General features: G+C 41.8%; 1 protein-coding gene across 1 annotated transcript in view; it reads left to right on the plus strand.

Moving 5' to 3' along the window:
• Positions 1–15,464, plus strand: part of THSD7A (thrombospondin type 1 domain containing 7A) — a 479,581-nt gene that overhangs the window by 389,120 nt on the left and 74,997 nt on the right. The window contains exons 13-16 of the mRNA XM_077268105.1: positions 433–565; positions 6,267–6,370; positions 11,425–11,619; positions 13,295–13,558. Coding sequence (XP_077124220.1) covers positions 433–565; positions 6,267–6,370; positions 11,425–11,619; positions 13,295–13,558 — 696 coding nt within the window. The remainder of the gene's footprint in view (positions 1–432; positions 566–6,266; positions 6,371–11,424; positions 11,620–13,294; positions 13,559–15,464) is intronic.

A 15,464-nucleotide genomic window follows, 5' to 3' on the forward strand; every position in this document is an offset into this window, starting at 1 on the left:
TCTATTATCTATCTATCTATCTATCTATCTATCTATCTATTATCTATCTATCTATCTATCTATCTATCTATCTATTATCTATCTATCTATCTATCTATCTATCTATTATCTATCTACAGTATCTATCTATTATCTATCATCTATTATCTATCTATTATGTATCTATTATCTATCTATCTATTATGTATCTATTATCTATCTATCTATTATCTATCTACAGTATCTATCTATTATCTAGCTTTCTGTGATTTCGCTCTGTGTATATACTGTATATACCGTATACTGCAGCAATGGAGTATTGTGTAGGGTGTATAAATTTGGGAGTTTTTTCTTATATATTTTTCTCTATAATGAAGTTGATGCATTTCTTCCTGTGTTTCGCGCACATTCTCGGTTTCTTTCCCTGCTGATTATGGCGTTCTTTCTGCTTAGGCGCCATCACTGTAAAGAAGCAGACCCGGCAGCGTGTCATTATCCAGTACCCGTCCTATGGAGGCCGCGACTGTCCTGACACGTTACATGAGGAGAGCGAGTGTGATCCGCCGGCCGCCTGTCACACGTACAGGTGAGATGAGCCCGCCGCGCTGTCGGGGCCCCGGCTCCGGCTCCTTCCACTCATTAAATCGGATTTTGTCACCTTGGGAAGATGAACCTTCAGGTTGTCCGTGTCTAAATTGTCAGGTCCTGTCATTACTGCTCGACATCTTCACGGCACAAGAATCATTGATCGCGACGTTATTACATTTCTGTCCAGGAATCTGCTGAGCAAATATTTAATGTTCTTTATTTAATATATTGATTTTTCCGCTCCGCTCGGGGCCCCGGGGGTCTCCTGTTTTGCTGAGTTTTAGATGATTCGTTTTATAGTAGAGTTTTTGTCTTCTATTTAGAAATATCTATTATTTTATATATATGTTTTATAATGTATTAATTTATGTGATTTTAAAGGTTCGGTAGGAAATCTAAACTTTAGGATGATTTACATTCTGACGTATCTAAGTTTTTACTTTTATCTGAATTATCTATTCATTTGTGCCGTCCATAAACACATTCCTTATACCATCCTTTACAGTAATGCCAGCCCTAATACTGCCTGTATAATGGGGCCATACATATGTGCCAGCTATACACCAGTGCCCATGTAGTGGTACCAGTCTGATTAGTACCCAAACAAATGTATCAATGCCCATATAATAGTGCCAGTAGTGCTGATGTCCATACAAATATGCCAGCCCTATAATGGTGCCCATACAGCAGTACCATTGATGGTAGTGGCACTACGTATGTGCTAACTATATCATTGTGCCCATACCGCAATATCTATGTTAGTAGTGTCCATAAAATGTGTCAGCCATATATTAGTGCCCATACAGTAGGACCAGCTCTAGCCGAGTCAATACAAATACGCTAGATTACAGGGAATCTGTCGTCAGGATTTCACCCCCCCAAAACTATTTATATGTAGCTCCATCAAGGACAACTCCAGCAATATCTTTACATGTTCAGTCCGTTCTTCTGTTCCAAAAAATGAGTGTTTGAATTAAGGGCTACGGTAGATCTGAAGCCTCCGTCACTCCAGCTCTATTCCCCACCCAGCGATTCCTCCATGCTGTTTGATTTCAGGCAAAAGAGCAGTCATTCAGGCCGGAGGAGGCAGCGCTGGGTGGAGAATAGAGCTGGAGTGACGGAGGGTTCTGAACTACCATAGCTCTTCAGCCTCATTTGCATATCAATTCAAACACTAATTTCTTATTAACAGAGGAACAGATCGGTCATGTAAAGATATTTCTGTACTTGTCTATGAAAGAGCTAAATGCGCATATAAATATGTAGTTTTGGGTATAAAATCCGGCTGACAGATTCCCCTCAAAGGGATAACAAAGGAGTGGCGGCTGCAGACAGGGGCGTACATAAAAATCATGGGGCCTATAGCAGAAGTCTTAATTGGGGACCCTCCACAATAAAAAATAATAATTTTCAGCAGGGTCCCAGAAGAGCATATTCCACAACTTTGCAGCACTTGCAAAATGATTTTCCTACTACTGAAGCCCCGTAATGCTCCATAAAGTATGATTCCAACAAAAATTCACCCCAAACACAGCATGCATGGCCTCAATATAGCTCCCAAAATAGCATAATGGCCCCCACGTAGCCTTGAAAACTGTATAATAGCCCCCACATAGTCCTTCAATAATAATGTCCCCCACATAGCCCTTCAAACAGTATGATAGCTACCTCACAGACCTGAAAACTGTATAATGGCCCCCACATAGCCCTTCAATAATAATGTCACCCACATAGCCCTTTGAACAATATAATAGCTCCCACATAGCCCTGAAAACTGTTTCATGGACCTCACATAGTCCTTCAATAATAATTTTTTTTTTAAAAAAATGCTAAAAATACTCAACTTTTCCCATTCCACCGCTGCTCTGGTCTCTGCAAAATGAAGTCTGCAGCTTTGCACTGCTCGGCAGAGCGGGCGCAATGTAGTGACGGCATTACGCCTACTGCGCTGAGACGTCAGAGATGCACAGGGAGAATGATGGAGGAAGGAGCTGATAGCTCCCTCTTCCATCACTGCTTTCATCCTTGATACTGATACATTGGAAAGAGTGATGCAGGGCGGAGGAGAGGGCATGGCCGCAGTTTTCTCCAGGGAAACCTAAAGGCAGGCCCTCTTTGGTCTCCAGGTGGGCCAGTTTGACCCTGCAATGACTATTGTCTGGAGCCAGACTAGTGTCTGGAGTCAGAGGTAGTTGTTTGCATCACTGATGTTTATTGGGTGCATCTGGAGTTTAATATCTATGGGTTCTGTCAGATCCCTTATTTGTCTGATATGAGGGAACATGAGCTGGAAATGTTGGATTTTTCCTATTTATTTCTATTCTCGTGCCCACCCATCCCCCCTCCGCAGTCAGCATCAATTATTATGTGTCTACAGCCGCTTTACACTAAATAAACTTGCAGGAAAGCAGCAGAAAGGAGCGTTTAATCTGCAGATTTGCACTTTTGCGGCTCATAAACCGCCCCAACTGTGTCACATCAGTCACAGTCACTAACATCAAAGGAATCAGCGACAGACGAGCCGTCATTAAGGAGTTGTAGTTCTGGGCACATTAGCCGAGATTCATGCACATAAAATCGCTGAAGGTTACACAATATGCGGCTATTTAGCTAAAAGTTCTATGTTGCCTTGAAAGACTGGGAGCTTTTGTTACATTGTGAGTATAAAAATAAGGAGACAATGGCTGACAGGCACAAGAAAACACATCTCCGGGCTCAGCGGCTGCTGTAATTGGGCTCCTGTCTCCTTTCTTCTGCCACCTTTGCCATGGCTCGGGTGGGGGGCTCAAGGCTGAGAGCATCATCTTCGGTAACTCTCATCTTGTGCAATTATTGTGTCAGCCTCTATGGATATTGGGGAGACTAGGGGGCAGTCAGCAGATGCATGGTTAACCCCTACATGATAATTGTGATTTTATTATGCTGCTGCAATGCAGGTAGAAGCTAGCTCCGCCAGGTGGCAATAGAGTGGAGAGAAGTCATGCACACAGATGAAGCAGACCTACCGTGCAGCAGCGAAGCTACCACCAGGTGGCAGCAGACAAGTCAAACAAAATCCAAAACTGTAGTGCAGTACCAAAAGAATAAGCAAACTCAGGGTCAGAGACAAGCCAGGGGATCAGTAACGGTCAGAAGCGGATATGCCAAAGACAAGAGACAAAAGCAGGTCAGGGTCCAAGCTGAGTTCAAGTACCAAGAAGTCCAGACACAAAGGGGTCACACAGACACAGGACAGGGATCAGGGTATGACACAGACACGGGTCGAGTCAGGAATAAAAGCAAGACAAGTCAGGGTGTAACAGAGTGAGCTGCTCACGCCGTAGGCAGAACCATAACTGACACCACCTGGAGGATGCAGTGAAGAGAAATAGCCAGCCTGAAGCCAAAACGAGGCAGAGAGAAGTTAACCCTTGACATGATCAGACCGGGAAAGAAAGACAGAATACAAAACCCGGTCTGGATCATGACAGATGTACCGTACTTACATTTTACCTAATTCTCCATAGAAATTCATGCAAATGATTGTGCACAATCGTGCTCCATTCACCATTATTGAGAACCACTGTCATGTCATGGAAAGGTAGAGTCCACTACAAATTTTTAGCGACCCAGTCTCACCGGCCAATGGTAGCACATTTATTCGCAAAATTTGCAAAATATTATAGCAAATGGTGCATTTCCCATACTGTACACCTTTGGTCAAATTAATCCCGATTTGTAAGCCCAACCCCTTTCCCACCCAGAAATAGCCACAAAGCCTTGCGGGAATGCCCACTTTTGGACATATTTGCATACTCTTTTCCCCTTTGAGGTCTATTTTGTAAGACAATCGTACAAGGTGTGATCCTATATTATGTTTGTTGCACCTGACATCACAAACATATGCCCAACTTTATCCTTCTTTGAGTTTCAAAGAATTTGGCCTAGTTTTGCACAATACAAATTAATTAGAATATTTATTGTGTCAGAAACCTTGAGAGGCTGCAGTTCCCATCACAACCACTGGGGGGGCCATATTTAGACATACGGAGTATAAGTATCTTCTGACAGAGTATCATGAAGTCATATTTTTTTTAAAGTCATTTCATGCCAGACATCTTGGGTTATGTAGAGCGAAGAGGAAAAGTAAGAAGGGAGCCATATGTATTAGACGCTAGACGTCTCCTTGCTGTCGTACTGTACATGTATTCATGCAACGTATGAATGTAATTCTAGAATGGTACTGCGCAGGGGAGTACACAAAAAAAATGAAACCCCATAGCAAAAAGAAAATAAAAGCCTTTTCAGATTGTTCTTTACATCATTACTTAAGAAAGATAGTTTTGGTGCTCCTGTCTCATTTTTATGACTATATGAGTCTTTTTTCCATTTTAACTGGCAAAATTGAGACAACTATGATCTAACTTAATCCCTGCATGAATAACAAGACCAGTATGGAAGGTGCGCCCTTTCTCAATATGTCCCATAATTGCATTTATAGTGAACTGCAATACCAGACACAGCCACACAGGTGTGGATGGCGCTGTGTCAGATACTGCAACATAGCGGCCTCATCATTGGTGAGGATTCAGTAGGACAGACTCTCTGCAGATCACACATTGATGGCCTTACCTATGGATCCAACATCAATATTCAACCCCTTTAAGAGACCCCTTTAAGAGTTATTCAAATTCATTACATGTGAAGGAACATTAAACCTAGAAATGACTGATAAAATCAGTAGATAACCTTGCCAGTCTGTAGGATTTTCTCAATGTTCCTGGAATTGAAATTCAGCAAGGAACACAGGGGTTAACGTCCTGCTGATCACATAATGAACAAGTGAAGGTGGAGCTTATATAAAGGGGTGGGGCTTATTTAAAGGGTTGGAGCTTAGCAGTATGATCAGAGGGGAGAGGCTTCTGCTGCAGCCAGATTTCTTACAGCTATATAGAGGAATGTGGACGCAGCAAATCTTTTGGGATAAAAACAGAACATTTCTTTAAATATTTTTCAGCTTAAATTACCAATGGGACTAAGTAGGATCAAAGGAAATAAATTAAACCAGAGAGGAATTTCTGACATTTGTTAAATTTCTATGGTAAAAGACGCCCTCTAGTCAATGATAAGTATTGGCTTGTATTAATGGATGTCATAGAATTCCGGAACATTCTAGAACATTCTATCACTTACACAAACAAAGCTGACATTCCTCAAAGCCCGTTGTCTGCAGTCAGCGTCCTTGGGCTCCTTTCAACCTCTCCTAATATGATGTTCCATCATCTCTCACAGACTTGTTCAATTTGATACGTTAGAAAATTCCACAATCAGATCATTCCGTCTGATGTCCCCGATGGCTTGAACTAGTGGTGTAGAGCCGTCCAAATTCTCCGACACCTCTGGGAAATCAAAACATCTGCTTTAAAAATGATGCCAGCAAATGAGAGCAAGATCAGGGCCTTTATGAAATCCCGTAGTTTGAAGGTCTCCGCGGCGGAAAGAAACTAATTTTTTATGCCTGGGTTCCCCTGGTCCATGTGTTTAATCCAGATGGCTGGTGGTGGTTACAGAGCAAGGGTATTTCATTAAGAGAGCCCCCGCTGCTTCTGCCAAGCAAATGAAGAAGTGCACGAGCGATTGTACGAAGTAAAGGGAGAGATTGAAGGCGTCTGACAGTCATGATTTACAGTCTCAGTCATCTACCAATGTCTCGCCCATAGGTGGAAAACTCATAAGTGGAGAAAGTGCCAGCTGGTTCCCTGGTACGTCAGACAAGACAGCCCCGGAGCCTACGAGACGTGTGGACCTGGACTGCAAGCAAGAGGTGATTTCTTTATGAGCATTGATATTATTTTTGAGAATTGATTCTTTTTTCTTAGAGTGTTCGTAGAAAATTTTGTAAATTTTTCACAGCTTCCACAATTTGAATTGTCAAAGAAAGACTATGAAAAGGGATTGTCTCATCACAGATGGTTTGTTTGGGTAAAGGGTCCATCCATGGGGTACTTTGGACTCGTCCACTCAAAGATACGGGATTTCAATTCAAGGGGAAGTCCAGGACCATTTTTTTTTCACTGTGAGCCTAAAAACTGACAAGCAGATTCCTAAGGAATCTGTACACTGGCTGCTCCTTCCAGCGATTCAGCTGTTCCACGTCAACAGAGCAACTCTTTTTCCAGACTGCTCTGCTGATGTCATGCTGATTGATATCCGGCTCCCCACAGTTAGACAGCGGGGAGCCAGCTGTCAATCAGCATGATGACACCCATGCTCCATCAGAGCAGATAACAAGTCAATGCTCTGTCAACATGATGTCAACGGAAGGCACTGAATCACCGGAAGGAGCAGTTTGTGACCGCTCTGAGCCAGCAGACAGGTGGTGTTAGTTCTTAGAAAAAAAATAATAGTCCCGGATAACTTCTTTGATAAAATTACATTCACACAAGCATGTAACATGTCCTAGTGCTGTCCATTTTTTTCTCGGGCAGCACACAAACCCATAGAATTTAATTGCTCCATACATACATAAGTTTAAAAACGGGTCCCGGTCTCTGATCCGCGAGACTCAGAACATGTCATATTTTTATCCGTTTTGCAGATCATGCTCGGCCAATAACGTCTATGGGATTCCAAATGATACAGATGGAACGCGGAAGACAGACTTTGTTCTTCAGAGTTTCATCCGTTTTTGACTGATACTTTGTTTACAGTCAATAGATAAAGAGAAGTTGAGACAGTTTCTACTTCATGGAATTAAAGTGATGAGAAAAAAAACTAGGATGACGCCTAAAGAAAAACCCGGTCATTTTCTCAGTGGCAATGGCAGGAGTCAGACACCTACCAATCTGATATTGGTGACCTATCCTAAGAATAGGTTACCAATGTAACATAATTGGGAAGGACATGGCTCTGCAGGGTCTTGATTAGATACACCTGTAGAGTTTTGCTAATAACCAGGAAGTAGCTTCAAGGAATGGCTGTCTCCTGAGGGATTGTCAATCTGCTGGATGTTGAGCGTAGTTAAATGTGCTACTGGTGAGTGACCAGACAAAATGTGAGCTGTAGTTGAGTGAGTGTTATCCCGGGGTTTCTATCTGAATGGAGACTGCATTAAGCAGTCTGTTTGTGAACTGTGCCAATAGCTGAACACTTTTGTTTGGTTCTGGAAAATGCTGGAGCTCAGGGAATACCAAGACTTATTGGATTGTGCCGATTCTGTTGGGTGAGCCAGCACTGACACATGTGGCCATGAACTGCGATCATCAGTAGCTACTATGGACGATAGCTGTTTTGTTTTACCGAGCTGGGGCTAGCTCAGCGGTGTAGGAGTAGCCAGGGTCTGTTCTGTTTAGGTAGCGCCTTGGCAAGGCTAGGGATTTATGTTTATGAGTTTGTTTTGCTGCTGTGCAACCTGTGGAAAGCAATAAAAACATAAAAATTGCACTTGTTTGGATCAAAACTACATAGCCGGTGTGAACGCTACCTAAGGCCTAATGCCTACCAGAGGGAGTGAACCCCGAACCAGGTTTTACAGTTTCAACTCCTGCCACCAAAGATACTATTGCCATGGTATTCCTGTATAGAAGACCTCATTATTCTAAGGCTTTGTACACACTGGCGCCATGTTATTGCCCAGTATTCCATATGTTGGCATGCTCGATGAGCCACCTCACCTGGTGCATCGGGAATTTTGCCTCGTTGCTATGTAGACAAGAGGGAGCATGTTGCAATTAAATCTCGTAGAAGAATATCTTGTAGCAGAGAGTATTATCTCTATAATTATGGGACTTAATTGCTTTACTAAATTCCATTAAAATCTACAAGCCGTTATGTTGCACAGATTACACCCTGCAATTAAATTCCCTCATCTCCTTAATCAGGAATGGTTTATAAAACCCGCAGCGCCACACGATCCGTTCTCAAGAAACAAAAGAGACATTCTAGTAAATGTTTACTGAAAACCGGATGAGCGTGATAAATAATGATCCACCCCCGTGTACCGCTATCAGCCATAACATGAAAGCATGGACGGGTGGAGTGAATAACAGTGATTATCTTGTGATGACGGACCCCGTTGGAGAGGGGGATTTACTATATAAGTGAGCAGTCAGATCATAAAGATAATGTGTGGAAAACTGAGCAAGAATAAGGATCTGCCAGACTGACAAGTGCCAAAATGTGACGGCTAGGCTACTGGGTCAGAGCATTCCCGAAATGGCAGGACTTGTGGGGTCTTTTCATGATATGGTGGGTCTTGTTGGGTGTTCCCTGTATACGGCAGATATTGTGGACTGTTCCCAGTATACGGCACATGTTTCCCGGTATATGGAATATATTGTGGGGTGTTCTTGGTATTCAGCAGATCTTATGGGGTGTTCCTGGTGTAGGGCAGGTGTTATGATGTGTTTTCAGTAGGTCATTTGGGGTGTTCCTTGCAAGTCTTATGGGTGTTCTCAGTTTATGACAGGTCTTGTGGGATGTTTCCAGTATATGGTAGGTCTTGTAGGGTGTTCCTGGTACATGACAGGTCTTGTAGTGTGTTCCGGTCATATACCGGTCTTGTGGGTTGTTTCCAGTATATGGCCAGTCTTGTGGGTTGTTCCTGGTAAACAACAGACCTTGTAGAATGTTCCTGGTATACGGCTGGTCTTGTAGAGTGTTTCTACTATATGGCAAGTCTTGTGGTGTGTCCCTGGTATACGGCAGGTGTTCCCAGTATGCAACAGGTACTGTAGGGTGTTTCTGGAGTGGCCCCCAAGCGCAGGGCAGCGGGGTACTCGGTACCGGGTCTCTCGGTTCTGGGGAAGTCACGGTGGCCTGACCCGCTCCGTGGCCCTGCTAAGAGGCGCCCAATAAAAGGGTGTTTGTGATGGTGTAGGTCGCAGTAAATAACAAGGACAAAGGGTTGCAGTCTCTTTACCTCTTTACTGAAGGCTTCGGCATCCACAATCCAGAGCACTGCTAACAGGGCTGGCTGAGACCGGCCGGTCCGATGGCACATCCAGAGTTCCCTTTGCAGGTGGAAATCAATAGCCTTCCTACTAGCGCCTGTGTGTTGTAGTACCTCCCTGCTGAGCACCACGGGATATTCCTCACAACTGTCGTGTATGTTTCTGTTCTTTCTCTCCGTCCCCCAGATGATATGGATAGGACGCACCCGTATGACGGGGTAGGCCTGGAGTTATTTTATAGGGACCCTAGAGATGCCCCTCTCCCACAATTGCCTCCGTTGTCTTCATTAGGTGAATTAGGTGAGACAGCCAACCTAAAGTTAACTGCTCTGCCGTAGTTCAAAGTAATGTGTAGAGCCTATTACTTCCTAGGCGTTCCAGCCACCGGCTACGCGCCTCAGTAGGATGTTGCCGATCTCGGGGCACGACTCCTCCTGGTTCTATCGCCTTTGTGCTGTGATCTCGTTTCTCACTTCTCCACAATATACTTCGCTTCGTGTCCTTTCTTAAGATGCCGCCGCAATGAAGTGCAGGCACGGCTCCGTAACGATCTGTCCTTTGCTAGGCCACTGTCAGGATCCCACCCCTGACAGGGATCCCCTGAATCTTCCCAAGCAACGCTCTTCTCTCACTACATGTTACCTGGGCAAAACCCAGTCAGCTTCTCTCTAACTTCCTATCCAACCCCTAGTTTTACCAGAGTGTGAGGAGTGGCCTAATACATAGAACCCTTTGCTCCCCCTGGTGGCCAGAGAGTGAAGTGTAATGTGTGACTGTAATACCTGGTCAGGTGAACTCTAGTGCCATCAGACGTACCATCGCTCCCCTTAGCGGCAGCGCGACATTACTGCAATGACCAGGTCTCTGGGGCACTGCATTTCCAGTATATGGCAGGTCTTGTACAATGTTCCTGTTATACAGCAGGTCTTTAGGAGTGTTCCCGGTATACAGTGGGCCTTGTGGCTTGTCCCAATATACAGCAGGTCCTGTGGGGTGTACCCGGTATATGGCAGATTTTATGGAGTGTTCCCAGTACACAGCAGGTCCTGTGGGGTGTACCCAGTATATGGCAGATTTTATGGGGAGTTCCCATTATTCAGCGGGGTCTTTTGGGTATTCGTGGTATACTACTGGTCTTGTGGGGTGCTCCTGGTATATGGCAGGTGTTGTGGGGTTTTTCTAGTACACAGCAGGTCTTGCAGGATGTACTCGATATAGCTACTGTCTGTGTGGGGTGTTCTTGGTAATAGTTGGGTCTTGTGGGGTGTTTACAGTACACAGCAAGCTTATGAGGTGTTCTCGGTGTCCGGCAGTTTTTGTGGGATGTTTTCAGTGTACAGCAGGTCTTGTGGGATGTTCCAGGTATGCAGTACCTACCAAAAGTTGTCCAACAAAAGACAACCAATTAACCAACGACAGTCATTGATTTGTGTGGGGCGTGAAGGCTAGCCCTTCATTTCCAATCCTATGAATCCCTTTTTCCATCATGAGGACGGCTTTGTGCATGGACGTCACTTACCTGGGGGACAGACCGCCCCAGGGTACAGTATAGGAAGAAGACAAGCAGGGAGAGGCAATGTGATGGGGCAATGTTCGGCTTGAGAAGCCTAGTATCTCGGAATTTATGTGTATTTTACCATCTGCCTTAATATTGTTCAGCAAAACTGCAGATTTGCTCAGGAATAGTTTATAGAACATGACAGAGTTCAACATGGAGGATTGTCTCCAATTTCCCAACATCTCAATCTGTTCTCGCATCTATGAAATGTCTTGGAAATGCATGTCTGTTCCATGGGGGCTGGCTAGCTTGATAATTCTGTAAGAAATTAAATAATAAGTTTCACTAAGTTGTCTTCTTATATGCAATGTTTAATGTTTTCACATGTTCTAATCTATCTTATTTTTCTCTTTTTGTTTTACTTTTCAGCTATCACTTGTCGTAGGCAGGATGGAGCACAATCGGACATTACCGAATGTCTCAAACAAGCTGGTCCTTTACCACCTTTAACCCAGCCATGCCAAATACCATGCCAGGATGACTGCCAATTTACCAACTGGTCCAAATTTTCCCCATGTAATGGAGACTGTGGGGCGGTCAGAACCAGAAAGCGATCTCTTCTCGGTAAGTAAGATTTACAGTGTGCATGCTCGGACCTCATTTTGGTGTTTATTTTCTCAACTTGAGTTGAGGTGATAGGCTTGTTTAAGAGATGTGTTTTGAATGCACACTTAAAAACGTGGGGGCTACGTATCAGTCGGATCATTTGGGGTAGTGCATTCCAGAAAACTGGCGCAGCACAAGAGAAGCATTGGAGACAGAGGTGCGAGGTTTGGATTATGGAGGATGTTAGTCTTAGGTCAGTTGTCGAACAGAGGGCAAGTGTAGGGCAATAGATGAGGGAGGAGATATAGGGAGGTGCAGAACTGTGGAGAGCTTTGTGGGTGAGAGATATGAGTTTATATTGTATTCTGTAGTGAATGGGTAACCAGTGTAATGACTGGCACAAGTTGGAGGCTTCAGTGAAGCAGCTGGACAGAAATACGATCTTGGCTGCCACATTCAGGACAGATTAGAGAGGAGAGAGTTTAGTAAGAGGGAGACCGATCAGTAGAGAGTTGCAATAATCCAAACGGGAATGAATAAGAGCAACAATATGAGTTTTTGCAGTTTCAAAGGTGAGAAAAGGGTCAGATTTTGGAGATGTTTTTAAGATGCAGGTGGCATGGGCGAGTGATCAAATCTAGAGAATAAAGGAAAGTTCTGTGTGAAATTTAACCCCAAGGCAGCGAGCGTGCTTTTTGGAAGTTATGGTTGAACCCTTTAAGGTAATTTCAATGTCAGGTAGAGTTAGGTTAGTGGAAAGGAGAAACACAAGAATTTCAGTTTTGGGGAGATTCAGTTTCAGATAGATGGAGGACATGATGATAGAGACAGCGGACAGACAATCCTTGGGATTTTATATTAGGCTGAGAGTAGTGTCAAGGGAAGAAGTGTATAATTGGGTATCATCAGCATAGAGATAATACTGGAACCCAAATCTACTCATTGTCCAATAAGGGCAGTATACAAAGAGAAGAGGCGGGGGCCTAGGACTGAGCTTTGAGAGCCCCCGATAGTAAGGGGACGAGGAGAGGAGTAAGAGCCGGCAAAAGATACAGTGAAGGAGTGGTCAGAGAGGTAGGAGGAGAACCAGGAGAGAACGGTGTCCTTGAGCCCGACAGAGCGGATTATAGTGAGGAGGAGCTGGTGATCCAAGGTGTCAAGTGCAGCAGAGAGTTTCAGGAGAGGGAGTTCACAATAATGCTGCCATCCCAGAAGACTTTGCCTTTTCCAGATTCCTTTTTGCCAACAAAGACTTCATCAGATATCATCTTTTTAATGGTAGTATCGTTCAAAAAGTCCATCTTCAGTGGTCTTTTATTTAATTTTAAAGTGGCATGTCAGGTGGCCATTTCCTCCCATCTATTACCATGAGCAAAGAGTGGCTGCTAGGAGCATCGCTCGCTATGGAGGACCTGGTATTTATGAGCATTACATAGATAATCTATTAAATTGATTGTGCCTGGTGTAATACTTCATTTTACCTGTAGTGGTGCTGGAAATAAGCACAACACTTATCGCAAAAGCATAGCTCCACAGTTTAAAAGTTTTTACTGGGGAACCCAACCGCAGAACATGCTTCGGTCAGTTTATCATTTCATCAGTGGATGACTCTTCAGCACAAAAAGATTTTGCAAAGCAAAGAATCCCTTTAATATACTGCTTGACTTCTCTAACTTTAATTACGTTCATGCAGGAAAGAGTAAGAAGAAGGACAAGTGTAAGAATTCCCAGCTGTACCCAATGATTGAGACGCAGTTCTGTCCATGTGATAAATACAACGCTCAACCTGTAGGGAACTGGTCGGACTGTATTCTCCCGGAAGGGAAAGTGGAGGTTCTTCTTGGAATGAAAGTTCAAGGAGACATCAAGGAATGTGGTCAAGGATATCGCTATCAAGCCATGGCATGCTATGACCAGAACAACCGACTGGTGGAAACCTCAAGGTGTAACAGTCATGGTGAGTATCTTGTCGAGACTTTTTCCATAGTCGTCAAAGTATTTTAGGTATTTTTTGTCTTTTTGAACATGTTATTTAGAAGATATTAAGAGGGGTCCAGTACTTTGAATCTTACCAATTCCATAAATGATGGTTCTCCAGGGATTTTTCCATTGATGATGGTGGACTTAGGGTCTATGGATGTGTTCAGAATTGGCAATGAACATGTAAAGTTGTGTTGACTTGTAGGTTCTTTTTCTAACCAAATGCTCATAAATTGCAGCCATGTAGGGCCAAATATTTCACCTAGACTGATGAGCATCTGAGTACAAGCACCAAATTTATTAAGAAACGCATTTCCTTTAATTCATTTGATGCATCTATGTCTTTCAATGCACCAGAATTAAAAGCCTATGTTTACTCAAGGCAAGTGTTGATCTTAAATTTCGGTAATAATTTACCCCAAGTTTTGATGTAAATTGTAATAAATATGTCAGACAACCATTGGCCACACATCTCTAATTAAAACCATCTTTTCATACCACTTTTTTAAAACTATCAAAAATAAAATAAAAACATTTTTGAGACTTTTTTGCTATACAAGCATAAAACCCTTGTACAAATACAATAAATGTATGTATGTAATGATAAAAATGATGATGATACAAAAAAATATAATTGTGATGAAAAATAACACAACAGAATAATATAATATAAAACAATCTTATAAAATAATTAATATAGTTTAAATAAAATTTCAAATTATAATTGATAGCATGTAATGATAATGCAAAAAAAATTGTGATGAAAAATAACACTTCTTAAAAATATTAAAAACGTAGTAATAAATAAATAAATAATACATTTTACATAGTATTTCATTTTCTAATTGGATGTAATGATAAATATACTAACAATAAAAGCAATAAATAATGGTAATTGTGATTAAAAAGAAAACCTGTATAATATAATATAAAAAACATTGAATAAAATAATACATTTTGCAGAATATTTAATTTTCTAATTGATAGAATGTAATGATAAATATACTAATAATACAAAAAAGTATTGATGAAAAATAACACAGCAGAATAATATAATGTAAAAAAATCTAAATAAAAATATATTTTACATAATATATGTAATGATAAATATTCTGTTAATATAAAAAATAATGATAATGGTAATAAAAAATAACACAAAATAATAAAATAATAATATCTAATTAAATATTAAACAAATAAATTCTTATATATTCTTCTTTTTTTACCATGTTGGATATTTTGAGAATTTTTTTTTCATCTACTAAGTTTGTTTTCTCTTTATGCTTTATGCCAATATTATTTTTCCAATTTTACTGAATTACCCGGATTAAGTCAATAGCTAAAACGAAACCCCTAAAAAAATGCTTTTAATATTTTGTTTTCAAGCTTAGTTATTAAATAAAGCTCGGAGTGTAAAGAAAGCCAAAGGGGCCGCGTCTTTGAGGGAACCGCAAATCCACAGTTACTGAAAATTAATTTTGGATAATTATTTATAGCGCTGATTAAGTTGAAGTGAGCGGCACTGCCGGCGCCCTACATATGAAGATGCAGTAAGATATAGACCCAATTAATTATGCATGCTCCCAGTATAATTTAATGTGCGATACAAGTAATAAAATGTTTTATTGGATTACACGGGGAGATAGTAGGCTCTGATTTCCTTTTGATATATTACTTTCTGCTACGGAGATTATAATATTTTTCGGTTACGGAGATATGAATTTAGCAGAGTCTACATCTAGATCTTCTGTGTCATACAGATAAGAAAAAAAGTATTTTCTTCCTAAGTAAAAAGACAAAAACGTGTAAAACTTTCCAATAGACTCCATTCTTTCTATTTCCCTTGTATGTACTAAGATAATCACTGAATTGCAAGCACAATC

The sequence above is a fragment of the Ranitomeya variabilis genome, chromosome 6, assembly GCF_051348905.1.
Source record: "Ranitomeya variabilis isolate aRanVar5 chromosome 6, aRanVar5.hap1, whole genome shotgun sequence".
NCBI classification, from domain to species: Eukaryota; Metazoa; Chordata; class Amphibia; order Anura; family Dendrobatidae; genus Ranitomeya; species Ranitomeya variabilis.